Source organism: Lepisma saccharinum, chromosome 11 (genome assembly GCF_977018435.1).
Source record: "Lepisma saccharinum chromosome 11, izLepSacc3.1, whole genome shotgun sequence".
Taxonomy (NCBI): domain Eukaryota; kingdom Metazoa; phylum Arthropoda; class Insecta; order Zygentoma; family Lepismatidae; genus Lepisma; species Lepisma saccharinum.
The window spans coordinates 64,950,879-64,978,686 of record NC_139239.1 but is presented as its reverse complement, the minus strand read 5'-3'; the positions used below and the strand labels follow the sequence as shown (position 1 = coordinate 64,978,686).

Sequence of the window (27,808 nt, the reverse complement as noted above, 5' to 3'; positions counted from 1 at the left end):
GAATTTTAAAGAGGGTTGTTTGTGATTGGCTGAGTTGGTCACGTGCTACCGTTCATACTTTCATCGAATCACTTTGTTTGGCGGGTACGCAGAGCGTTGGTTGCTTGCTTGGAAAGATACACGTAGACAATGGTGAGTATCTGAAGTTTTTGTGGTAAATATTTGTCATCTATTAAAATCAATATCATATTCTTGTTCTGTACATGTTCATGTTTTGTCTGACGAAATTTGGTGGTCCTAGCTGTAAATTTGACCATATATTTCGATGTTTTTTAGGCTGGAGGTAAAGCGGGCAAGGATTCCGGAAAGGCTAAAGCCAAGGCAGTGTCCCGGTCGGCGAGAGCTGGTTTACAGGTGAGAAAAAAATCATTTTAATGTATTTTTAAACTTTATTTAATCATGAAATTTTGTATTTTCTTTGTACACTATTTTACGGTTGGCTTGGCGAAAATATTTGCGTTGAATATAATGTCTTAAATTAATATTTGAAATGAACACTAGAAACGGAAATTGCAATTCATAGACTTGTAACCACAGTGTTTTTTTCTTTCCAGTTCCCTGTAGGAAGAATTCACAGACACTTAAAAAATAGGACGACAAGCCATGGGCGTGTGGGAGCTACAGCAGCTGTATACAGTGCAGCGATTTTGGAATATTTAACAGCAGAGGTAAGCGAATTTTCAAGTGAAATCAAAATGGCTGCCTTGTGTGCCTCTGGTTTCAATACCTTACGATAAATGTGATAAAATCGCAATACTTCGGAAAAAGTTGTGCGAGAAGTTGGAGTTCCTACGTCATAAAAACATACTGCTGGCTTTTACTATATAAGTGTACTGTGCTGTCAGTGTGGGGGAAGGGAGACTTTTTTCTGTAAACGTATGTATAATATCGTTAGTTTAAACTACGGCGGGAAATCATGGAGCGGAACTAAGCACGAAAGGGGGCCGGGGAAGAGGGAGTGTATTAAAGCTTTGTGTGTGTTGTTGAAACTGACAATGATTATGACCAACAAGTTGAATATTTTCATGATTCAAATTTGAATGACGCACAGGTTTCAGTTTGGGAACCCGCTTTTGACGGTTTAACCTAGAATAGGCTTCCTTTTTTAAAAAAATTTGCCATACCAGGTATTCTTATTTTAAGTACGACTTTTTAAATAGTGCACAACGGCGGGTATTACAATATTAAAAATGGGTGATACGTAATTATACAGATTCGTAACTTGTTTACATAGCATTGATTTTATTTCGGAGGTTGATTGACGAAACATTTGTTGGGGCCTAAACACTAGTTGTGTGTTTAAATTTCAGAATCCCACATGAAGGTTCTTAACCAGCACCGTTCCGTACACTCATTTAGTGATCACGCATTATTTTATGGTAGGAGTTGATCAAGATTTCATTTACTTTTAACAGCTGGAGGTTTCTGAATCAGTGTTTGGGAATAATAGTAGTTTGTAAAGCAAAGAAACTAGTATATGAAGGCATACTGTCTGCATAGAACATGCACTTCAAATGATAAATTCAAAATTCCATGACAACCATTTCAATAACTGTGTAGGACATTTGATGGCATCTTGCACATTGGATCCCAGTTTGATTCTTAGGTTATCATACACTTGAATGTTCTAGATGATATGCTACATGCTGAAGCTGGATAATATGGAAACATGTGAAAGAGTGTAAATGAGTGAGAATTAATTTTTTATATAATGTTAAACTTTGGCTTCTAGGTCTGGATGTGCAGAACATTTGTTTTGACAAGAGGGCTTTCTCATTTAGTGTCATATACATGTATCCTACAGGGTGTTTGAGGGTTGAGTGAAATTTTGGATAACTATCCATTTGTGAAATACCATGGTAAAGGTTCAGATTGTGTAACTGGGTGATTCTCCAAAAAGTGAACATTTTGAAAGCAAAAATTTGCGAATTTCAAAACTGTTCTAAAAAATCTGAAAAAAATCACACTTACTCTACATGAGATCATAAACAAGGGAAAAATAAGGGGAATACACCTTCATGCTCCAAAGTGGTTGAAACAAGGCATTTAAATTTCAGCCACCAGGAGAGTGACGGATGATACCAGGAGAGTGACATAATTAGTACTGTTGTAGCTTAGCTAAAATATTACCCCAAAAAACACACACACATTCCAGGAAAATAGAAAAATTATTATTTACTAAATTATAAAATTGAATACAGCTGTTGAAAGATAAAGTAAAGCCTCTAGATCAGCCATAACTTGAAGCTGAGCCAAAAATATAAAACACAACGAAAGCTTTATATGGAGCGGCCAAAAAACAAGGTATTGGTTTAGCCTAAAAACTGTCCAGGAAGCAGAAATTTGCAACTCTATGGCTGCTTCCAATGGGTGTTGGAGGGTTAATTTTTTTTATGACATCTTCGATGGGGTAGTCATGGATGTCTTTAGTTTTCGGCCAAGACCAGGATGTTCTTTTGGAATTGCTTGGTTCCATGGCATTGATGAAAAGTTTCCCTGGTCCAAGTTCAATTATTTCTCCAGGGAATATCAGGTTTTCATAGTGAAATATGACCCATTCTCCTATATTGTAAGTCTGCATCAGCTGGGCTGAAATTAAAATAAAATCTAACATATAATTTACTATATAATGATAACTTTTAATGTGTGAATGTTAGTAGCAGGGCTACTTTAAATTATTGCAAAAATTAAATAATTTGAAATTAAATTTGGCCTTTAACTGCTGACCTCATTATATAGCCCACTTAGAGTTCTACTATTTTTCATTTATATATAGTTTATTTATCTTATTCTATGATTAAAGTATGCATTGTTCTTTATATCTTTTAATCCTTTGTCTACTAACAATTTGAGAAATCAAGACAATTTAATTTATTTTACTTTTAACATACAGTAGGTACCGGTATTAGATTTATGTAGGCCTACTTATGCTTATATCAAAAACTAAAATTGTAGGTATACTACAAAATCTACTATAAATTGTAGATGAAAAATTTAAAAAAAAAAATTGTCGAACATACAATGTGGACTAAACTTAGTCAAATAAAATCAAAGAAATTTTCTTACCTTGTGTCAGATGAGTTGAGTTTGAAACAAAGATTCCATAATGCTCACAGTTTTTGTCAGCCTTGCATTCTTCACAGCTTAGGGTCCTGTAGTTCATCTTTGTGTCAGTCTCTCCAAGTGCAGCTGTGACCTGGTGAACCTTCATTGTTCCTTTCACAGCTTTTAAATCGCCCGCAGATGACAAAAATGAATCAACCCTCAATATGATGTCCTCCTCAACAACCCACAATTTGATGTTTGGACAGTTTTCTTTCCAAATTTTCTCAAGAATAATGATGTTGTTAACATCATATCCCAAGGAAACCATGTTATCCGCTGTACGTTTCAGGCAGCCACCTATCCCATCAGGGGCACCTTTTCCATGACCAGCTTCTGTGAAGTTCCAAATTGCCTTTTTGATCCTGGGGAATTTCTCTTGTAGGTATTTTTCAAGTAGGTAAAAGTTCTTTTTGTTTCGGTACTGAGTGGATGGTGAGTCGGACAAGAAATGGAGAGCTGTAATTCTTTTATCTTGTAGCACGTCTGTCAAAATAGGCTCAAGGTGTGCCCAAATTGCAGATGGATCATGGCGAGGGCTTTCTGACAGTGTGCAAAAAGAAACTGGTTTTATTGAAGTGTTGTCCTCAGTCATGTGGTATGCTACACCAGTATGAAGCGTAATTTCATTCCTTGAAGCACCAAAATGCATTGACTGGACTTCTTTAGCATACTTAAGTGCATAGTTTTCACTAAAATCTATGTGAATTAATGCTTCCTCACAACTCAGATTTTCTTTAAGCTTTCTTAAATACTGGTGCTGATGTCTAATGTTTGCAATGTGGATCATGAACTTCTTAATAGACATTTCCAAATCATCAATGGCTTTTCCAATAGTACTTGTTATTGCATCCTTTTTGATAATCTGAACAGTTTTCTCTTGGTCTTTGATTTTACGTTTTTCTTTATGCAACATCCACTTCTGGTATGTGAAAGTATCATTTACATTGAAGTCATTGTAAGGAATCGTGTTTTCGTTGCAGTCATTACATTTTCTCAACAGGCAAGCCTCGCGATTTTTCTCACAACACAAAATTTCAGCCAATTCTTCTGGGTTCTGTGCATCAATCACCTTACTCTTGTTCAGTTTATCGACTAGCATTTCCATGTTGTGATGTACTCTACACAAACATGTGTCTCTGCCCTTAAGACTTGGTTTGACAACCCAGAACGGACGTAATTTACAATAAAATGAATAACTTATAGAAACACCAGGGTTCTGTCTTCTAAATCGTTTATGCAGCTCGTTCATTGTATTATTGAGGTATCTTTTCTGCTTTTTAATTTTATTTCTGGTAATGAAATCTTTTTTTCCAGGGCTGACGGTGGTATTTTCATCATCATGAAAGAAATGGTCAACTTTTTCCCTGATCCTTTGCTTCAATTTATTCTCATTGTGGGCAACCACAGTACGAATTCGGATAAACGGCAATGCTTTTTGCATCCTATACTTTTTTATTATCTTTCCACTCAGAGACTCCTTCAGGATTGTTTTGGTCTTGTAAGAATTGATGGATTTGAATGTGTGAGCTATTTGTGACTTAATGACTTCTCCTGTGAACAGTTCTCGTCTTACATCTTCATCAACAGTTCTGCCTTGGAGAAAATGTTTAACTTTTGTGCGAGGTGTCATCTGTTCTTCCTTATTCAGTCTTCTTTTCTGTTCAATTTCTTTCTTCAACAGCCTTTCATAACGCTTCCGATATTTTTCAGCTCTTTTCTCACATGCATCTAAATCCAGCTTCAGCCTTTTCAGTTCTCTCGATTTCCGTACATCATTACGACGCTTTCGTTTCCTTGTTTCAGCTATCCTGCCATCGGAGTTTTTCGACATGACATATAAAGATGCATCGCTGAACTTATTTGTGTCTGGAGTTATGCTACTTGAGGCACGAGTAACAATTTGGATTCGAGGACTTCCATTGGTGAGGTTTGTGTTTGGATCCGGAGTAGCCTGCCTACTTTCTGGTGATAGTGAAACAGGTTCTCCATTTACTAATTGATCAAGTTCTTGACTTGGATCATCAGGGTCACTATCAGAGGGTGTGTTATTCTCTACAAACTGGTTTGTTTGCTGTTGAATTTTGCTTTTCATTCTGTGTTTCTTTTGGCGCACTCTCCACTGTTGCCTTGTAGCCCTTTGGTCTCTTGTTGATTGTTGTGTAATTAGTTTCACTGTTCCCTTGTTTTTTCTTGATTCATATTTTGTTTTCCACTTGGCCTTCTCAATTTCCAATTTTTGTGGGTCATTTTTCAATCTCTCGTACCTTTTCCTTTCAGCTTCTCTCTTTTTCATTAGCCTCTCCTCTCTAGACTGTGTTGTCTTTTTTTTCTTTCCTGCCATTATTAGTGATGACTCTGAAAGAAATTATTTAAACTGATGTCAAATTTGATGGCTTTATTTTAATATTATTTTTATTTAATTAAATCAAACTGAATAATTCAGTGTGTTCCAAATTGCATAAATTGTCCAATAAAGGTAATTAAAAATGTAATTTAGGTTTAGTTAAAAATCTCTTTAGGTATGGGTTTTTTCTAGGTTTTAAATATACCCTGCAGTGCAATATTGAAATAGCCTATGGCCAGATTCAATTTAATGATAATTTTTTTTTTGTGCTATCTTAAAATGTAATTTTGATTATAGTTTGTGGCCAAAATGCTAACACATAGAAACAATTGAAAAAGTTAGCCTATATAAATGTAGGCTGCACTATTTAAGAATTGCTGAATGGTCACCCAGCTCAGTGCTCAAAAGTATATTTTTATGTATTTTATAGGATCAATATTGGGTAAGTAAAAATGGCCTGATAAAAATTGTAAAATTCAGAACTTGGGCCTGATGTAAAAGCTCCATTACTCTGTGATAGTGCACAGCAGCTGTATAGGCTTACAAATCGAATGTACACAATGAAATTGATCCGAATTTGTTCCCTTCATGTGATAAGTGTCACTCTCCTGGCTGATATACCAGGAGTGTGATATTATTGCCAGGAGTGTGACAGCCAGGAGTGTGACATTTGGATGGATTAGGCCTAATAATCAAAGCCTAGGGCAAAAGTTGAGATTACAAATTTCTGTCAGGTGATGACATTGCTTAATGGCACATAATCATAGTTATTTCAAAATATTTGGGTTATTATTTGTTATAAATAAGTTAACCAGGAGAATGACAGCAAAATATGTTACGAACCTGAATTTGGAACTTCCCAATTTGATAAAAACACAAGGACAAGTAGCTCTTCCACAGTACTCTACAGCTCAAACAAGATGGCTGAAAGAAACATTGTTGCCAGATAACAAACCAAAAAATCCTTTTCTTTCACTGTAAATATTTAAAAAATTCCTTGAGCCAGGAGAGTGACATGAAAACTTCGGACCCACTTTGAAGTGGTGTAACAGGATCATGTCAAATGATTAAATTTTAAAAAAAAAGTTTTTTTATACCTTCAACTATGTAAAAATGAATAATATTAATGAAACTTATGTAATGTTAATGATAACATTTTAAATGAGTATAGTTTGTTTTAACAAAAGATCCGGACATACCAGGAGAGTGACTTTTAGACCCTTATACATATTTTATATTAAAAAATAATTAACTATTTCTTTTTGTATACATTGGGATGGCTAGAGGTCAACTGCTTCTACAAATTAAAAGAAAAGTAAACTTTTTAAGTCAAGTCATTCTTGAGTTATTATACTTGGACATGATATTGCTAGGTTTTTGGAGAATTACCCAACTTGAAGGTGTCATTTCGTTTTTTTTCACTCAAATAATCTCAAATTTCGACATATCGAGTAATTCTTGTTTTTATTTTTGCTTGCATTGCACGCAATATGGCTGAGAAATCGAAAAATACCTACTTTTGTGTTGCTGATTTTGGATTTTTCTGGTTCGAAAACCCCACGAACCATTCATAAATTGCCCCACGAACCATGCACGGGAAGGTTAGGTTAGGCAAACCGTTAAAATTGCCATGTTCTTGGAAACAGTAAGTGGGGGTTACATCATTGAACGCATGCAACATTTGATTCACGTAGTGGAAGGACATAGAGGCAACAGGCATTGGAGAGACGTTAATCTTCAAAAATACATGTTTTACTGTCAAAGTAAATTAACCGATGGGGAAAAAACACTTCCACGACCTTTCAACAGTATGGAAAGTCAGTTCGGTAATTACTTTCTCCTGTAAAATTGAAGAAATAAGTTTCGCGGATACGAAAATTTTACCGAAAATTGAATTAAAAAAAAAAAAAAAAAAGCTCGCATGTAATCTAGTAAAACTGCCACGTGGTTGTTACACGAACACTTATTAACCGGAAAATGATTGTTTTTAATCCACAAACCATTCACAGAAGGTTAGGTTAGGCACACAGAAAATTAAATTTGGGAAAAGAAATCCCACTCACACGTCATCTTCGATGTGAATGTCGAAAAATACCTTATTTACAGGCCGAATAACTTGCACAATTCGAAAGAACACTTTTCCCAGCTCCACAAGAACTAAATTCTGTAAGTACTTTCTAGTCTTTTCTGTAAATTTCAAGAAATGTGTTTCTGCTATATCTAATCGTAACAAAGATTTTTCATGGTTTAGGAAGATATTGTATGAAAGCTGTTTGTTTTCAGAATGCAGAGATTACCAGACCCTTCTCCAATTTCGTTCATATTTCGCACTCACTAATTTAGGGCTCCTAATCATGAATCTGAAGTTAAAATTTGGCGCTCGCGTGTGGAACTTGCAAAATAAGGGGGTCAGTGGTCGCAACGGACAATGCACAATTGCTCATTATCGCAAGATTTTGTGTTTCGAATACTTAAAGAACTAAATATATATTCCTGATATTACCACGACCCCAAAATTTAAGTGTATGCCTAACCTAACCACACTTCAATGGTTCGTGGGGCTGGCGTCAATGGGTCGCAATTATTTTGCAATTTCTAGATCCTGAAACTACTACGACACGAAATTTTAACCGTTTGCCTAACCAAAACTAACCTAACTACATGTCAATGGTTCGTGGGGCTATCGTCGATGGTTTGCAATTATTTTGCAATTTCTAGACATTTCCGACAAATTTTAACTTGAGATTCGTCATTAGCAGGCCTCAATTAGTAAGTATGCCAAATATGAAAAAAATGAGAGGAAATGGCTTTTTCCAAAGCAAAACTTACGGAAACATGACCATTACTTTCTTCCTTCAAGACACAATCTTCCTCGCATGAACAACTGATGAACTGAAGGTCTCACTTATCGCACAACACTTTATCAACCTTCTTGTGTACCGAACACGAAAAACTAGTCTCATTTATCGCACAACACTTTAGCAACCTGAACGCAACGTAGGGAGTTGCGAACGTCACTTGTTCACATGAGAAAACATGGCTTCTTCGTTTTATGTTTCGACAATCAGCGTGGTAATTCACAATGCTGTTTTAAAACTTCTACACGTTGATTGACAATTTCTATACGTGACCACGAAATCTTAACTGCAGATATGTCATCAGGACTCCATAATTAGTGAGTATTAGAATTATCGAAATTATGCCTTTTTTTGGTATTGTAGAATCACAACCCTCTACAAATTTTTTTGAAAGTTCCACACGAGAGTGCCAAATTTTAACTGCAGATTCGTGATTAGGAGCCCTAAATTAGTCAGTATGCGAAATATGGACGAAATTGGAGAAGGGTCCGGTATTGTAAAGTCATACAGTTAGTATGGAGTGTTGATACATGCTGTTTGTTGTTAGGTTTACGGAAGAATGGGAAATTATTGGAAAGGCAGGTGCATGTGGTTGTTTGTTGTTAGACATGTCATTTTCTGTAACATGCATAGATGGTGTACAGTTGTCTCCATGTGCTTTAATGCGTAAGGGTGCCCTTAACCCTCTGTACCCCCTCAAGAAATTGAAATATTTTGCATGGTTTGGGAATGTTTTCAGTATATAGCTTGTGAAAATGCGTTACTGCTCAAAGGGTTTGCACATGAATGTAGCACCCTATACAACATTCCACAACAGCAGTCATAATTTTATATTGTTAGGTTAGGAGTTAAGTTCGGAGCTAACATTTTACGGCATGTTCCTTCGCTATTTTAGTGTACATACAAACTGTTTTTACTAATCCAAAGCAGCGAAAGTACTCTGAGATGGCGGAATTTTACTTACGTGGGTCATAATTTATTTGTTTTCCACATGCTGGAACCAATTTAATATTACATAACCTCAAGATCTGTCTATTAAATAACAAAATCATCATTCTTCTCGAGGGGAGTACATAGGGTTAAGAGCTTCACACGGGGTTGCTCTTTATAGCCACTTTTTTTTAAAATCATGTGTCTGTTAATTAATACTTGGTGAAGCTTTTAACTACAAATTAGTTTCTCCAGTTTTCTAAAGCACTTCTTAATATTCCTGTAAATCTTGTGAAAAATAAATATTCGGAACTGATAACAAAGTAATGTGCTACTGTTAGGATAAGTATTTTGGCCCAAAACTTTTGTTTTATTGAGATTTCATCATGCTACGAATGCAATTTGAACATGTTCAGAATTCTATTTACTTCTGTTAACACACACTTTAATATATGCTTTTGTAGTTGGTTAGCCAGACCAAGTTTGGTTCTCTTAACATTAAAGTTCCTAAATGCTTTCTATTAAGGTTCAGATTTACATGTCATTCATGTGCCACTTGACATGTTCCATCCTGCACCTACAAAGCAGAAAATGCATGTTTTCTTGACTATCATATTATTCCACTAGGAGTATTAGTTTAAATTTTAACGAATGGTGTCATGCGTGTGTATCTATCCTGCCGGAAAATTTGAAGTACACGCTTTTCAAACATGCTATAATGTACCAATAAATATGTACAGGGTTCCCACACACCTGGAAAACCTGGAAATCTCAGGGAATTTGAAAAAAATACAAATCTCAGGGAAAATCTTGTAATTGATTAATGGTTCCCAATGAAGCAAAACTGAGGGATTATAATATGCTCCTGTCTGTGGATAATTTAGGCTGTTGTAGCATTTCTTTTTCAGCAAGGAACTCGTATCTATTTGTTTGTCTGTTTCTTGTTTTTAAATGTGATTCCAGGGCTGGTGACCAAATGTATACCCTCATAAATTTTGTGCTTTATAAAATTTAATTAGCCGAATTCGATCTTTTACATGACGTAAAGTATATTTCAAGATGTGGAAAACGCATAATAAAGATAACCTGATGTCCAAAGTTAACCAGTGTTCATCTGATTTCCCTTATTAGGGAGTAGTTTTAAGTTTTTTCTTCCTTCTTTTTTTACAAAATAGTATAAAAATGGAGTGTCCTGTTTAGGGAAATATTTATTTTCTGCCATCTTTTGTGTACAATATTGTTGATTGTGTATTTACTGCATTTAGAACAGAATTTTAAATATTTACTTACTAGTGCCATATATGAATGTACTGTTCATAAATACTTGTTCATATTTTAAGTTTTTGATCATGTTCAACTATTGTTATAGTCATGACATGACATGTGAATTTTTACATGCCTCAAAAGCTCACATATGTGTAAAATGGAATTACTTGTAGGACCAGCAGATCTACATTAATATCATGTAGTGAAATAGTTTTCTCAACAGATATGCCAGAAATTTAATATCATGAGGTGAAGGCCAGTCGAATGGTGTATACTTAACCCCCCATCACACTTGCACTTGCAACTGTCACTAACTTACCATTACGTACTAGCATTCCTCACTTCTTCATCTTAGATTAGGATTTTTTTGGAGCACTGTTAAGTTGGTTTTGATTTTATCACATGGCAATGCATATGTGGAAAGTGGGTTTTCTGTAAATAAGCAGGTTTTAATAGAAAACTTGAAAGAAGAGTCTGTTGTGGCTATTCGGCAAGTTTATGATGCAGTGAAAGTGGTAGGAGGAGTGTCAAATGTAGAAGTAAGCAAAGATATGATCCAGTGTGTTAAAGGTGCACGTATTAGATACGAAGAAGCATTGCCGAAGATGAGAAAGAAATGTGATCACAATAAAGACAAAAGGAAATAAATGAAATGTAAAGCAAGTGAGATCCGTCCTTTACAAGCCAAACAACAAAAGATGCAAGAAGAAGAAAAGGCTATTTCAGAACAATTAAAAAAAGGTGAAGCTTCTGAGAAGTAAAGTTTCTTAATTTGCTGTATCAGACCTTAAGTACATTTCTTGTTTTATATTTCAGTCTCAGTAACTTATTATTCCTTTTTAAATCGGTACTAATAATTGTCACTTCATTTTTATGTTTTAAAAATTCCAATAATTTGTTTGTCTTAACTATTATTGTACGCATTACAGATTAATTGATATCGTATCCATTTATAAACATGTATGAAAAGTGTGAAAATATTTCAATGTTCTATATCAGATATGTTAGAAATTGTTTGAGAGTTGTTTAAAGTTCTAGAAAACTGGTCATCTTTGTTCTTAATTAGATGCAAAGAAGTGTAATTGTATTTTATTATTGAACTAGTTTTGTTATTTGCATCAGAAGCAACAGTAATAAAGAAGGTGAGGATGGTATGGCTATGAGGGGAAATGGAGGACGCCATTGTAAAATTATAGTAGTCATTTACTGTGCATTCAATACTCTGGAAAAATTATGAGGATTCTGGAAAACTCAGGGAAATCTCAGGGAAAATGGATTTGGAGTTTGCGTGGGAACCCTGTATGTAGCTTGAGCACTAATTCTAGTTTTTTTCCCCTATAGCGAAAGTTTAAGGGAGAAGTAGAACAAAATATTTTTTTTAAAAAAATTCTTTGTGGTATGTAGCTGTACATTCCTACAAGCATGCAAAGTTTCATTGAAAAATAGGCTGATACTCAAGGTGGATTGATTTAATTGGTGATTTAACCTCTAGTTGCCTGATGGTCAAATTCGACCGCCACATGTGAAGCCCTTAAGGGGATAGACTACGGCCGCCATCTTGAAAATTCGTCCCATTCATTTACATGTTAAATTGCTACTGTGATTGTGTAGCTCTGAAATGGAATTTCGACATTCTGCTTGCAGGACATTGTTCTTCGTACTTGTCCGTGTGTGTACTCGTACCTATATTATAGATTGTATAATTACATTAAGCGCAAAATAGTAATAAATCGCAAAATACAGCTCTCTCGTCTTTCCACTTAATTTTCTTATTTCACAAGAAGAATATTAAAAAAACGACTACGTAGTTCACAAGAGGAAACATTTATGCTGCGATTGCTATACTTTTGTTATTGGCAAGATTGCGTATTATTTTGCAATTACATTAACATTCCAAGCCTGCAACGTATTTTTATCACGGCAAATTGTGCTGCCATCTGCGACACCGCCTGGAACTTCCAGCGGGCGGAGGGATATTCGAGTTGGACAGCTTCTGCTAGCTAAACGTTTTTCGAGTCTCGCGAGTGTTGTGTTGTCAACATAAAATAAGAAATTACGTCACTGCCAAGAAAGAAAGAGGATTGTTTCTATTAGCAAGAAAAAAGAGGAGAGCAATTAACTTGAAAATTTGGCGAGATAACAAAAGCAGTATAACAGTCTTTTATCACTTTCCTAATGCAGATAATATAAGAAAGTATAATTGTCACGCCAACAATTCCGGACGCAAATTCATAGATCCGCGAAATCTATGTTCGCCATACCCTCGAAATAGCCGGAGGGGAATGGACTGTACCGTTCCTCGACCCTCCCTCAGAGAGCTGTGTTGTCACCGCCAAAAGGGCAAGGTCGAATTTCAGAATCCTTCTTTGGAATGAATGGTCGATTACCAGAGCCAGGCCAGGAAGGAACTTTCTTCTGTTGGGAGCAGGCCTATCTTTTTCATTGAAAAGGAAATATTACGTGTACGAAATGTAAATGTACTGACTCGTGTATTTTATGTTTGTCCAAGCTTTTGTTACATATTTATGCTGGTTGATCACATGACATAATAATAATGATGATAATAATTGACCTCGATGCTGGATGTATGACAGAAATTGTCGTAGGTTCGAATCCCAAGCAAATATGCATGTGTATTTGTTCCATCGCTTCATCGTTCATCATCATCGTCGCAAATATCACAAAAGTTACAAAAGCGACGTAAGCAAAATAGAAATAACAATAACGTTTTCATTATTTTATTTACATCCGGATATCTGCTTATTTTTTCTTGTTTCCTTGAATATTTGAGAAATATTCATTATCACTAAATTCTATGAAACTATTGGCTGCGTAAGGTCCCTTTCAAGAATAACAGCGAGTAAATTCTGTTTAACTCAATGTGGGGTTTGAGAAATGAAAAATAATGAAAATTAAAAATAAAATATTATTTAGAAGCGGAAATGACTGAGTGAAAATAATGGAAAGTAGTTTACCTGCTGATAAAACTTTTGGGGACCACGGACAAATCAAATGGATTTTACTGGATAAAAAAATGCTATGGTCCTAATAGGTGGAACACTGACTATCATGGTCCTATGGAATGGAGGGGGCAAGGGGGGCCACGCCCTCCTGGAAAATGAATGTCCACCTAAAACTTATATATTTCACACATAATTTCATTTCAATTACAGTAATTCATGTTCATTATTATAAATTAGTTGAAGAAACATAATAATTTCGGACTGAAATACTGTTTTTCGAGGGGGCATAACTATTATGGGGAAAAAATGTGCCTCCTTTGTTCCCACCTGGAAAGAAAATTACCTTGTTTGCCCCTCCCTGGAAAGAATCCTGTGGACCCCCATGCTGACTAGTGGTGCGATTATACCCAAATGACAGTCTGGCCTAGCTCTACTAACATGTAACGCATCATCATCTTTTATGTGAACGACAGAATTAAAATTTATATAATCTCATAATCAGTAGTGGTGACAATGAGAATGAAGATGCGAATGATTCTATTTCGATAAAAAGGGGCCAAAATGTGATTGGATTCAATGAATTAAATGTAAGAAATTGCTCCACGAAATTTGCAGAAAGGACCATTTATATTATAAAAAATTCTAAACGAAAGCATTTTTTTTTGCTTCAATGCTTCTTGTATTACTATATATTTAATTTACATTGTATACTGAGTCTTATACGTTGTAATACAAAGTGTTCAATTTCCTTTCTCTCTCTTTCTGATATTGCAAACTTCATATGTTGTTCCACTATCCCCTTATCGAAGATAAATGTAAGTTTTCACGCATTTAGTTTCATTGCATTTCTTAACCTTTTCACATTGAGCCGAATACAATTGTAATACAATTAATTATTACTTTCCTAGTTTACAGTTAACTAAACACGCACTATATTGAGTGTGATAATATTTGTTTATCCCATTTCCCATTTCATTTTAAACAAACATAAATATGTCATCTTACCCAGAGTTACCTTGTATGTTGATTGTATATGTGTGTGTTGATCAGTATGCGTCTATTTGCGTAATATTATGTTTTTAGTTTCACCTCATGTCCTCCCTGTACCCCTTAGGACTGGAAAAACAAACGATTCGCCAACAACCGGAAACGATCTAGTACCTGAAAGATCATAATAAAGTGAGAATGCACAAAATCAAATTATCCCTCAAGTGCCGGATGAGGAACTCCCTTTAGTACGTACGAAGGGGTGCTTCGAATAGTGGATAAGAACCCATGGAGCCATGTGGTTAGCACATCGCGCTACAACGACAGGGTTCCCTGGTTCGAATCCTGGCCTGGGCATGGATATTTGTGAGTGTATATTCATCAATTTCATCATATCATCACCACTCATCCCCATCTTCGCAAATTAGCCAAAAGTGGCACAAAAAGCGAAGTAAAATATAGCAAATCAAACCAAACAGCCAGTGCGGGGGGGTTTATAACCCGGCTACCATTCTCCTCATAAGGGGATACAAATATTGGGAGGGCCAGTTGTCCCGAGGTAACAGGGCCCTAGGTTGGACTCGTAATACATGAAATATCATCTGCATAGAAGACACAACATGAGATTTGGAACATGGCAGATCGTCACTACTACTGGAAAGGATAGTGAAGTAGAAGCGATGCAAAAATATAAATTTTAGATGACTGGGATTAGAAAAAAGGAAGAAGAAGAAGAAATTGAGTAAAGCCCTCCCTGCATTGTGCAATAATCTCTGAACAAGTCGTTGAAAATCTATCGAAAGAAAGTGACGTCAAATGAAACGTAATGTTTCTCCTACTGCTCTGTGTATGAATCAATGCTTCGTTTCTCTGTAACAATTGAAACTAGAAGTAACGTGTTCTATTTGCTTGTGTATGATAATAACAACAGTATATTATTATTATTTTCTTAGGGCACTCTAGAAATCAGTATTGACAAGAGATTCTCTCCCCGCAGGAAATAAAAATTCTGGGTACACACTTTACTACAGAGAGATATCTGTATATGCTAAAGTCGAAGATTTTGCGCATAAAATGAAAAATTTCGCTATCGAAGAGTTTTACTCATATTACTGCAGTTCAGTTAGTACATTTTCCTTGTAGTTTAACGACCAATTCATATGCTCGATTTGTAGAATTACCGTTCTGTCTCAGTTTCCGTTCGTTCTTTCGTGTGTGTGTGAGGAGGACATGTGTATAAATTGATAATCGCGTTTCTATATCACGCTGATGCCACCTGATTTGCGTGAAAATTTAACCGCTAATTTGGCCACGACAACTGAAACAAAGCCCAACAAAAATGTTTCAACCACCATTGAGCCCAACCAAAGAAAAATTACTGGTGACGTCACTGCTTATCTCAATGAAGGGGTGGGGTTAGCACATCGCGCTGCGACGCCAGGGGTCCCGAGTTCAAATCCTGGCTTGGGCTTGGACGTTTGTGATGTCTATTCATCAATCTCATCATACCATCACTCATCCCCATCTTCGCAAATTAGCCAAAAGTGGCACAAGAAGCGAAGTAAAATAAATCAAATCAAAATTTTATTATTTTTTTCAATGAGGGGGCGGCGGTTGGTCCTATTTTCTCGAGGAACAACCGCCCCCTGGAGATAAGCAGTGGCGTCACCAGTAATTTCTCTTGGGCTGGGTTCAAGGATAGTTGAAACATTTTTCGGTAGGTTCTGGGCTATCATAGCTTCCTCAGCCGAAATCGAAATTTAAAAAGATGATTTCTCATTTTGTTGATTTTCTTACAAACTGTAGTTCAGTAAAACGTGATAGGAGCTTGACTTGCGTAGGAACATTTTGAACAGGTGAAGAAAGCTGGGAGGGAAGTGACGGATTCTATCGTTGGAAGATAGACCTTGCTAGGATATTGCGTCACGCCACTGATTGACAGAGATTTCTGACCCCGGGGAGGGGGGAATAGAATTTGGTGTCTCGTGAACTTATTTCAGCATACTTTTATTTATGCCGAAATTATTTTTCATGGGAAAGAAATATTTGAATTGACTTACCTATTAAAAGGTTTCAACTCCTAGTAGAGCGATCGAGACCATTTATCTTATTATTTGCAAATAAAAAATGATATTGATTTAACACAATATACGAGTTTCTCGCAGCGCCGCCATATTTGCGAGCCGACTTGCAAACAAAAAGTAGGAAAGTAACTACGCGTTGCATAAAAGACAGAATGAGTGAAAGAGTAAAATCAGATATATTCCACTTTCTGAGGTTGTATTATTTAATATTACTAGTATTATTTTACTGTTCTTGGTTATTGAAATACTGTTAATTTATAATGTTCGTAAAAATAACACTATTTCCTGGTGAGATATTTTGATTTTGCCTTGACGTTGTATTTATTTGTGCCTTTAATATATTTCTATATCTATTTTCTCCAGATTGAAACATAATTTCTATTACGATTTTTAATAGCGATATGAATGATTAATTCATATGTAGTCCCAGGTAGTCAAATGTTGCTTTCGGTGTGAACTGTCTGGCCTTTTATACCCAATGGGAGTCGCAAATGTCAGTGTTGGCCAAGCATCGTGAGGATTGAAAAGGAGAAGGCTTCGCCAAGAAAGCCAAATAACAGCGACAATTAGTTTGATTGATTGATTTATTTGGTTTATTTTCCATCGTTTTTCTGCCACTTTTGGCTAATCGCGAAGATGAGAATGAGTGACATGATATTATGAAATTGATAAAAGGACACTCACAAAAAACATCCATACCCAAGACTGGATTTCGAACCCGGGAATCCTGGCGTCGTAGCGCGTTGTGCTAACCATTCGACCACGAAGGTCGGCACGGCACGATAAAGACAATTGGACTCGTTGCGCTGAGCAGGTGTTATCCAAAGATAAGCCACTCAACAGGTATTGAACCTCAGACGACATTTTCACCAAGGAGTGTATTATTCCAAAGCTGCCACCTGGGTGGTGCAGAACTGACTTCTGTTCTAAAGGCTCTAGGTTCGAATTATGGCCATGGTTTGGATATTTTAGTGCATTTGTTCTATTCCCTGCTTCATCGGCTCAACGTTTAACCTAGCCATGAAAAGCGACGAAGTTTTTGGTTCACTAGTTGCTCAGATAGGCAAATCGGAACTGGCGTACAGTGGAGTTTCCGAGCCACTGTATAATGTGTTCCCACCTGGGATCGAACCCGGTCCCCTTGATCACAAGGCGGCAGCGTTATCCACTACGCTATGGAGGAGGCCTGAAATGCAGATTTTTTTAATTTATTGGTAACAACACGGAATAACCATCACCAAAACAATCGCATAGGAAATTCCAACCCAACCTGAGTCGCTGGTCAACCTAGCCTCGGGGACAGACAGAAATCAAAACAAAAGCAGTCGAAGGGTGTTGGTTGAATGTTCTGCGAGGAAGGAATTTACAGTCCCGGAAGGATGGGGAGGGGAGCTTGAACGAGGGTCGGCGCGTGTTTCGTATTTTGTGGGTGAAAGTTTTATTTTTGCGTATACTATTTTTCGCTATTTGTAAGTAAAATACAGAGTGAGTAACTTATATTTTAGAAAAGGAATCAAATGGCAACATTGTACACAGATAACACTGTATAACACTTCCTTATAGTAGTTTGGGAACATTCAACTACACCTTTCATTTTTTTTCCCGCTAAATTAAATTGAAATGTAGAACAACCTTCGCATCTTGTCTAGTCTAACGCATAACATACGGCCAAAGTACATCTACGTTTCGTGTGCTGCACTAAGAATGGGTAAATTGTAGAGGAAGAACTGCAGCGACGGAGGAAAATGCAAATGAAACGGGGAACTATATTCCATCGCGGAATAAGCCAAACTCTTGCGTTGGGCCCGCTCGCGAAACTATCGTTGGTGGCTGCTAGTAATTCGGAAGTTTCACCACCAGATGTCTCAGACGTAAGGGTGGCAAACTCGTCTCCTTGACCCATCGCGTTAACGCGGGCTGGTCTATCAGCAGCGCGCAGCAGCAATTACCGTGCAATTTCTCAAACTACACACGATATTTCAGTTCTGTCTTTTTTATCTTTAATATACATATGAAGGTGTGACATATTTGAATTATAAAACAATACATCCATTGTTACTACTATTAACAAGCGAAGTTTGAAAAAGTATTTTGTTACCACCATATTATGGGTGGCTCTAACTTGTAACTGCTGCATCTCTGGGGGGGGGGGGGGAAACGAATTCTACAAACAAGAAAGTAAAAAGCAACGTCAAATAAGGATTCAGGGGGGACGTGGGGACAAAGGCCCAGGGTCAAAATTCTGAATTTTCCATAATTCAGCAAAATTTGTTTTTTCGTAGTTGCAGCACGTGCATTACATATACTCATAGTGGTCTTTTGTCATGCTTCCCTCCAAATTTAGTCCATCCAGTGTCCATAGGGCTGATTCTAGAAGCGAAATTCCAGACATTGTCCCGCACCTGGCAACGCTGCCACTTTATGCAAGGTTATTGTTTTTTACTCAAGAAGTATGTCTGATTTCAACAAAACTTCGCACGGTTGTAAGAATGTACCACTGCCACTTGATAAGTGCATGCTTGAAAATGCACCAGCGTGGAGGAGAATACAGGTGTGCGCGAGAGGTCCTGTGGCTAAAGGTTAAATCAGGTGATTTTTTTAAATCAGATTTAAATCATTTTAAATAAATAATTTTAGGCTCTAAGAAAGGAAACTGATAGTGTGAAGCCCCTATGAAAGGAAATGTAATGTAATCGTGCTTACATTTCTCCTGATATAAAATTCAAAAATAGCACATTTTGTGTAGAAGGATATACAAAATACTAGTCATGTTAAACTGTAAATAGTGTCATTATTAAATTGTAAATGAACATGGCAGCTGATATTTTGCAAACTATTATTAAAATAATTGCCAAAATTCAGCTACGAAGACTATAACAAATATTTTAAGTTCCTATAGAGTACATCCAGCATGTTTTATTTTCACTGGAAGAAAAGTTACTGTATTTATTAAGTTTCATTAACACATTCAACAAACCTTTTCATAGTAGGTTCATATTTACAGTATCCGAAAAACAGAAAAATGTAGTTACAAATGTATTTCCTTAAATTAAACTTTTCAAATATTTTACAGGACCTTTTGTTAGAAAAAGCCTTTCTATAAGAAATATGTATCTATATGGTGCTAAAGAAAATTCTCACTTTAATAGTATTTTTTTGAAAAGATCTGATTTAAATTAAAAATCTAAAACTTTTTTTTATTACTCTTCACTTTTATTCACTCTGCTGATACTAGACATTATAAAACCTATTATATCACATGCCGGAAGCATTCTTGTTAAATGCCTCTTGAAGCAAATAAAACAGTACATTGACTCCCATCTGTCATCTGGGCTGGTCAAGAGACAATGAACATGCAGCCGAGGTTCCGATGAAGTTTGTTTTGTGTGGTTTTTAACAAGGTGAATATTTCCCGATTAGCTTTTCTGTGCATAAAACAACTTCTTGGGGAACAAAATAAGTGCATGAACAGTAGTGTAGCCAGCTGGGGAAGAAATCTGAATTTCACTTCTAGAGTTCCCTATCTGGATGCAAGTTTCTAGATATGCGAGATATTATTGTGGCTCAATTGTTGTCAACTGTGTGTAGGGGTGCAGCATATCGGAGTAGTGCATGCAAACTCCCTGCTGCTCCCAAGTTCCTGGGTGCGTGGTTTTGCATATTTGTTTCACTCTGGTACAAATGAAACATTTATGGAGACTTACTTATACTTAATAGCACGATGAATGTAAATAACACTAAATATAATTAAATGTTCCACATAAATACACAGGTGAATGACGTGGCGTACAACTCCTGCATGTTCTCTCTCGACACATGCACAGACTGCATGGCAAGATTAATATGAATGACAAGTCATCCCGATCAAATGGTAATTAAATCCTGATGCATTGTAAAGCCTCTTTCACACTACTTCTCATGCACATGGCTGTGTCCTTAGAAGAAATGTTCATCTTTGGTTGCTTTCTTATACACACACACACTGGCCATAGCTATGCAGTGTGCAGATACAAAAATGCAACAACGAACATTCTCCTGTTCTATAATGTCTAAGCAAAGCATTTTCAGTTGCATGGATGTGCTATTTCGCTCTTGGCACTTCTGATAATTGGAAGTCTTACACGGGCATCATAAGTGAACCTGAAACAATTTGCTTTTTCTTCTGGATTATTTGATTCACTACTTTTTGTCCATGTGTTGTGTATTATAAGAATAAGTAGAAGAGTGAGTGGGTTTTTGGACAGGATTTCAGGGTGTAGTTCAAACATAATTTCCTAACTGGGGTTCCCAACTGTTTCATTTCACGGTGCATTTTAGTGTTTCAAGTTTTTTCTGTGGCTCCCAAGTCAGAATGTAGGCCTATCTAACACTAGCAATGCTCAGTTAATGTGGTTAGTTTGATTGCCTTAAGTTAAAAATATACACATTTCATATTCAGAAACATTTTGTGTGTAAAAAAAAAAAAAAAAAAAAAAAAAAAAAAAAAAAAAAAAAAAAAAAAAAAAATCAGTGAAAATATTGGATCATTTCGCGGTGTCCCTGTAAGCCATCCAGGGTACCGTAGTGCACACTTTGGGAACCACTGGACTGCAATACCAATTGTGGATATCTGTGCGATTTTATACTTGCAAATTCTGCATGCAATGGAGTATTGTTACTCTTGTTTAGCATAATGATCCTGTTATTTGTGTATAGCTATTTTTAACCATGCTTGGAATTTAAATCATGTGTCTTAAAGTATTTTTTACATATTTCTGTAGACTGATATGGGCTGCAACACAAAAAAACAGGATTCTTTGTTACATAGATTAAAAATTGTCCTTCACTTATTTTCTAACATGTGTATATATTATATGCTTGGAAATTGTTTGTGTAAGCTGCAACATTTAGTTATTATATAAATGAACAAGTTTCGCAGTGCATGTGTTTTTTTTTTTTTGTTTTTTTTTTTGTGTGCAGTGTGTGTGTTCGTGATGTGTTAAAACTAAGCTACAGATGTCAGATTGGCATTAAAATACTCAAATAGAACGTGATATTTGACAATTGTAGCCTGTTGATGTTCGTAACAAATGTAGTATCAATTCTATACTCAGTAAATTCTGTGTTCCCCATTTTCTTCAGAAGAGTGGTTAGGATCCCACTTAAAACTGTAGGTCCCATCCTGATCAACCTATCTGTGCCTAAGGTGGTCTTAACACTGTAATGAGACTCAAACTTCTCAAAAGCCACATCATCTATGCAAATTTCTCATCCTGGTTTAATTAGATGTCCCCTATTGCAGTTGGGAGAAGCCTTTGAATTAGGTTAAATTTGAGGCTGCCATTGATGTAAGGGAATTTCATATTGTTTGGTAAAATGTGAATGAGGTATATGTGGTTGAACATTACTTAGAAGTTGCCTTGAATGTCTTGTCTTCGTGTGAGGCTAGTGGAAATTGTGGTTGATTCAATTTTGCTCTGACTTTCTTCATTGGTTAAAATTAGGGATGGGATCGATTAATCGGTACTCTATCGGTATCGGCCGATATAGGCATTTCGGTTTATCGGTAAAATTACCGATTATTTTACCGATCCGATATATCGATAAATATCTGATAGTTTAGTGCAAAATTCTGCCATTTTGTTTTAATTTTTATGGATAATCTCCATGCCCAACTTTTTTAAAAAGTAAATGTCTAAATATGCAATTTCTCTTGCACTGCAGTCACTTTGAAACATACATTTTTAAGAAGGTCAATGAACCTTTCATGTACTTCAAGGACCATTTCTAATTTTATATCGGATCGGTAGAATATCGGTATCGGTAAATTTTATATCGGTATCGGCCAAAATTTCATATCGTCCCATCCCTAGTTAAAATTGACATATTATTGTGATTGTGCTGTATGGAGAGAAATTTGCTGCACAGCATCTTTTGATCAGGATTTAGTTGACAGGTTTCCCGCACTGATTAAATTGACACACAGTTGTCCTTGATTTTATGTTCCGGGATTATAGATTTTCCTGCATTTTAAGTTCTGTAGCCACATTCCTACTAAGAGCATGTAGTAGAGATTACATTGTAGAAGATATGCAGTTTCATTTTCATCATGGTTTCAATAATTTTATGTGTATCCATTATGGTGCCCACCCTATAAAGCTGTGTACTGTTTTACTGTTTTCATATACGTAACTCGGAATACAAACTTTGTTCATCACTATGTTTTGATTTTATCTTCCCAGGTCCTAGAGTTGGCGGGAAATGCATCAAAAGATCTGAAGGTGAAGCGTATTACTCCACGCCATCTCCAGCTTGCTATCCGAGGAGATGAAGAATTGGACAGCCTCATCAAGGCAACCATTGCTGGAGGAGGTAATTTTCTATTTTGCCATTGGTGTGGATTACCACAGTGTTTTCTTATTGCGTGGTGTTACGTCTGGTCAGGTTGAAGTATGAGCAGTGGTTTGCTGATGGCTTTATCTAAGTATTAGTGAAGCCACCTGTCTGTTTGGTTGGATTAAATTTCAAATGTGGTGAATTCAAAAGTTTCTCTTTAATCATGTACCTCTCTTCGATGATGTGAGCTGACAAGCCTATTATTGGGTCTAAATATATATATTGGGTCTTGGGTGTAAGGGATGGTGACAATTTGGTTATTTCTGAGTTCATAAAGAAAAAAGGTTATTAGGAGCTACACTGTAGTTAATTGATAATTCCTGTTGTGTTTACCAATTTCAGAAGGCTTCACTGAAGTCCAATGCAAATTGTATGACATGGCAATTTCACTCTAAAATTGAAGGATGGCACATTTTAATTTGTAACTCAAAAATGACTGTCATTTACCACATTTTACACCCGAGCCCTTCATATAATATCTAAATTGTTAGTGCCACCTAATTTTCATTTTTCTTGGATGTGCCCTACATAATATTTTGGAACATGAACGATTTGCCATATTCCTCAATTATAGAATGTTAACAACTCCTAACTTGGTTTGAACTACAAATAATTTTCTAATGAAGTGAGTTTGTGTTCGTCCGAAATGTTTCACCAAAAATCTTGTTTAAATGCATGTAAGAATCATAAATTAGGACAAAAATGTCTAGTAAACCTGGATAATTTGTATGGCAAGCAGCGGCGGTGCCAGGATTTATCTAGGAGTGCTGAGGGGGCGTGGAAAGAAGTTTAGGGGGTGCGATGCTGAAAATAGGGAAAACTTGAAACACGCATTCAACCTTTCAAAACTGCGGAGCAAGCTGAAAAAAACTGGGAGGGACAGAAAGGATAGTTTCTTTCCTTTGGTAGATAAGATTTAGCATAATGCGGGGCAAAAGTAGCAAAAAAGTGAGGACAATTGCATCTGTAATCGCCACCACTGATTAACATAAATTACTGACTGAAATTAAATGTGTGTCATATATAACTTTAGATTCACATTCATTTTCCAGGGAGGCTGTGCCCTCTTCCCCTCCCCCTGGACGTCATTGATATGTATTAAGTCGACTCCAAGAAAGTGGTCATACAGTGCAAACATTCAGATGCACGTTGCAGTTTTATTGAAGTGAAGTGTAGTGAACTATATTGTGAAATACAAAATTTAATTATCCTTGCCTTTAAAAACACAATGGGCTATATGGGGCGATCCTTCCACATAGTACACCCAATTGTCAACCTCAACCCTATCTGCATTTTGCAGACTAACGAGGCTCTGGCGTCACTGGACTACTACAGCCAGTATATAGTCTTCGTAGGACTGTTTGCGTTGTCATGTGTTTTGTCCTGTGCTGACAGAGTGCCCCTTTACAGTCAAAGCTTTTGACCGAACTCAGAATGTTTTAATATTTTAGTTAACAGCATTACAGTTATTTTAGTTATGGTAAGGGGCTGTATCCCGTATATGTGACGGATGCAAAATAGCCTTTTAAGTGCTGACACACCCAGAATTTAAAACAATTTTTGAACCTTTTCAATGTAACCACTGGAAGTACAAAGTACATAGTACATTGTATGTACCAGTCTTCCACCTAAAGGAAAAAATGCAAAGTGCACAAAGCAACTTAGTCTGTTAAAATCTGTTCTGCCGCACTATCCCAATGACTAACTGTAAAATTTCTTCATGAACATTGGGCCTAGTCTTTACATTTTTTGAAAAAGCCTGAAATGGTACGTTTAATAGACATGTTACGTGAACAATAGAAATGTATTAAGAAAAATTATCTGAATGTTACAACTCACATTAAGTTATTTCCCGTGCACGATTTAATAATACCTTGAAAGCAGCTCAAATCTTTGCTCCTGTGTGCAACAATGCAAAAAAGAAAAATGTAACTCACATTAAACTATAGGCAATTATCAAAAACCACGAACAGACCACTTGAAGAAACAAAAGAAAATCATAACAATGCTGACGAAAGAAAAAACCTGCCACTGATATTTATAGAAGCTGCCGCCAGTACAGAAAAGTGTGTATATCGGCACCTCTTTCAGTGCTTGCCTGTTGCATACAATAATAACTGTCTTGCTTCAGTACCTAACATTTGGCGCTCAATATGATGACATAACACAATATGACGCTCTAAGGGTTAGTGTTTTCAGTTGAACGTAGGGGCTACGCAAGCTCCCCCTGGCACCGCCCCTGATGCCAAGTCTAGATTTAGCACTTATTAATTCATAACAAATCTTACATAAAATGTGCAAATTTCTTTCATATTAGTTCTCAAATTTTCAAAAAATAATTTTCTTCTGCTTGCTGCCTTTGGTTTTAAACCTGCCTTTGAATTAGCTAGCTTTTTAAAATTAGGGTAACATTTGTCAGAGCTAATCGCTCAGATCTCTAGAGGAAGATTACTGGTTGGAGACAATTGCTTTGGTCAAGCACTCCTTTTGAGATGCATGTGTTCCTTCACTGACAAGGCTGCTGGAGGAGTCATTGTCATATTTACTTTGTTGATTTTTTAAAATGAAAATTTAAGTTCAAAATCTACGGAACAAGTATTTAAAACACTTGTGCATGCTGGAAACAGCAGCAGCTCAAGAACTTTCTAGAAAACTAAGAATGATGTAATTACAATTCCACATTTAATTTTATACCCATAATCCTTTACCTTCTGTACCTAGGTTCAAAATTAGCACTTGCAAAGTGTTACTGTCATTTTTAGTTTGGTTTGACATGTTTTGGTGATTGCAAATATCCATCAAGGCTATAGGCATGAAAAATTTGCAGTTTCTTTGATATTTTTGATGCAAGATAGTTGGTGAAAAAGATAAAAAGCAGTGTTAATTTAATTTTTTTAGCCAACAATGTAATAGTCATGTTCAATTGGTCACCTCTTGGCTCTCTGGCTTAATTGTGATCATGAGAATGGCTGGTGATTAGATAAAATACATGAGCACAACAAGAGAATACTTTATTCTCTATTCCAGACTGTGGCTTCTAGCTTCACAGCACCAATCAATGTCAACATGTTCAAGCATGGAAGTGAGAGTTGACCAAAATGTTCAGCTTTCAATGCACGTAGCAGTGAAATTGAAGGCTTATTTTTAATGAATTCAGTTTGCATTAAATATATTCATTTTTGCTGTGTGGTCCTAGAGAGAAGAAATATACAGTCAGGGTGTTCTTCCTATACACTACTTAATACCGTATTTGACTTTTGCTATTGACAAATGTTGGTAATTCCAAGTGGTACCTAAATGTTATACATTACTAGCCAAATGGTGCCTAAAAGTCCAGTTTTCGAACCCTGCTCTGTATCCTATCTTTGTGATGGATCATATTGTGGGCTAACTGCTGCATTGGTATTTTGTTCAAGAGCAAGTGAGTATGCCAAACCATTAGTTTTAGGATTGATATAGTGAATATTTGACTTTCAGTAATAATCATATGAGAACCAGAGAAACATAATTCCAAAATATGCAGTTTTCATTTTTGTTTAAAGTATTTTCTTTGAATATCTGTGGAGTCAGATTGATGTATCTCCACCTCTAAGCCGTAGGGGTACAGTAGTCCATTATCTGCAATTTACAGGCTTTTTAGTCTGACATATTCCTAAGAATATATTATTTCCTGTCCAGTATATTTGATAAATTGAAGTTAACGTTCATCTGGTTCTCGCATGATGCATTACAGTATTACAAAATGAAGATTTGATGTCTGAATTTCAAGTGTGTTCAATATTTAGAATGTGTCTTGATGCTATGTATTCTTTTCAGGTGTTATTCCACATATCCACAAATCTCTGATTGGCAAGAAAGGGTCTCAGAAGCCAGCATAATTGCAAATATCACCCCAGTTGAGCATTATCACATCTACAGGCTCTTAATAAGACTTTTTTTTTTAAAAAAACCATTCACGAGCGTCAAGAAGTTAATTGGATAAGGTCTGTGCATTGTATGTGATGAGCTTTCTGCACATTTATATGATGCAGGCAAACTCCCTAGGGAACCTTATCTAGATTTCTATCATTTGTGTCCATTTACAATAGATTTTGATAATTGAACGATAATAAACATGATCTGTGGCAGTTCAATTATCAGGAACTTGTGGCTTTTCACGGCACCAAAGGAAGATTGAAGAACGGCTGTTCATGAATGAATGTTTAGTGCCCAGATTTTTAATATTGCATGTGTTGTTCTGGAATACGATGCCACACCTTCAGTACAAAAGTTGTGTTAGTGTGGACATGTTACGGACAAATGTGGTAAAGTATTCTTAATTTTTCTTACAAGAGTTTTGTTCTCGAATGCTAATAGGAGTAGGCTGCACTATTTGTGTGTTGTGTAGTATACAAGTTCAATTTCTTAATAAAAAAATTACATTTTTAGTACAGGCTGGTTTTACTTCCAACATGGTTTGTTTTTGTTACCTTTGTGGAAATGAGTATGGTCATTAGAGTTAATGCTTGGTACACTTCTCCAAAAGTTATCTGACCACCCTGAGAGGTTTTAGTTCAAATACAGGGTGATGCAAAAAGAACGCATTTTTTTGGAATAAGTGCTACGTCGTTGATTTTCAAAATACAAGCATTTTATTAACACCAAAACAATCAGTAAGACATGTAGTTTGGATGATTTAAGTATGGAAGGTGATGTAGGAAAGATGAAGTCCTTGTTACTGTACACACATTCAGAGCCTCTTGAGTTCTTTTTGCAGCACCTTGTGCTTCCTTTTGAATTTTGACAGCTCCTTTAGATAGGTGGCGAAGAGCACAACATCGACAGATTAGCAGCCCAAAAGGGACGACTAAATTGTATAAGGTATTGAGCAATCCTTTTGTAGATAGTGAAACGATA

General features: G+C 36.2%; 2 protein-coding genes across 3 annotated transcripts; one reads left to right on the top strand and one right to left on the bottom strand.

Annotated features, from left to right (window-relative positions):
- On the top strand, positions 1 to 27,342 carry His2Av (Histone H2A variant). The gene is made up of 5 exons (XM_083131885.1): positions 1 to 132; positions 277 to 354; positions 555 to 668; positions 22,759 to 22,888; positions 26,729 to 27,342. The coding sequence occupies exons 1-5, from the start codon at positions 130 to 132 to the stop codon at positions 26,788 to 26,790; spliced, it is 387 nt and encodes a 128-aa protein (XP_082988011.1). The 5' UTR covers positions 1 to 129; the 3' UTR covers positions 26,791 to 27,342.
- LOC145994866 (uncharacterized) lies at positions 1,898 to 6,469 on the bottom strand. Of its 2 annotated transcripts, XM_083131273.1 has the most exons (3): positions 6,293 to 6,469; positions 3,067 to 5,460; positions 1,898 to 2,589 (listed from the first exon to the last, which is right to left on the bottom strand). In XM_083131273.1, exons 2-3 carry the CDS (start codon positions 5,444 to 5,446, stop codon positions 2,318 to 2,320), a joined length of 2,652 nt encoding a protein of 883 aa, XP_082987399.1. In that variant the 5' UTR covers positions 5,447 to 5,460; positions 6,293 to 6,469; the 3' UTR covers positions 1,898 to 2,317. The 2 variants fall into 2 exon arrangements, with proteins under 2 accessions (XP_082987399.1, XP_082987400.1); XM_083131274.1 differs by lacking the exon at positions 6,293 to 6,469 and having other exon boundaries at positions 3,067 to 6,053.
- Positions 27,343 to 27,808: the final 466 nt, after the last annotated feature.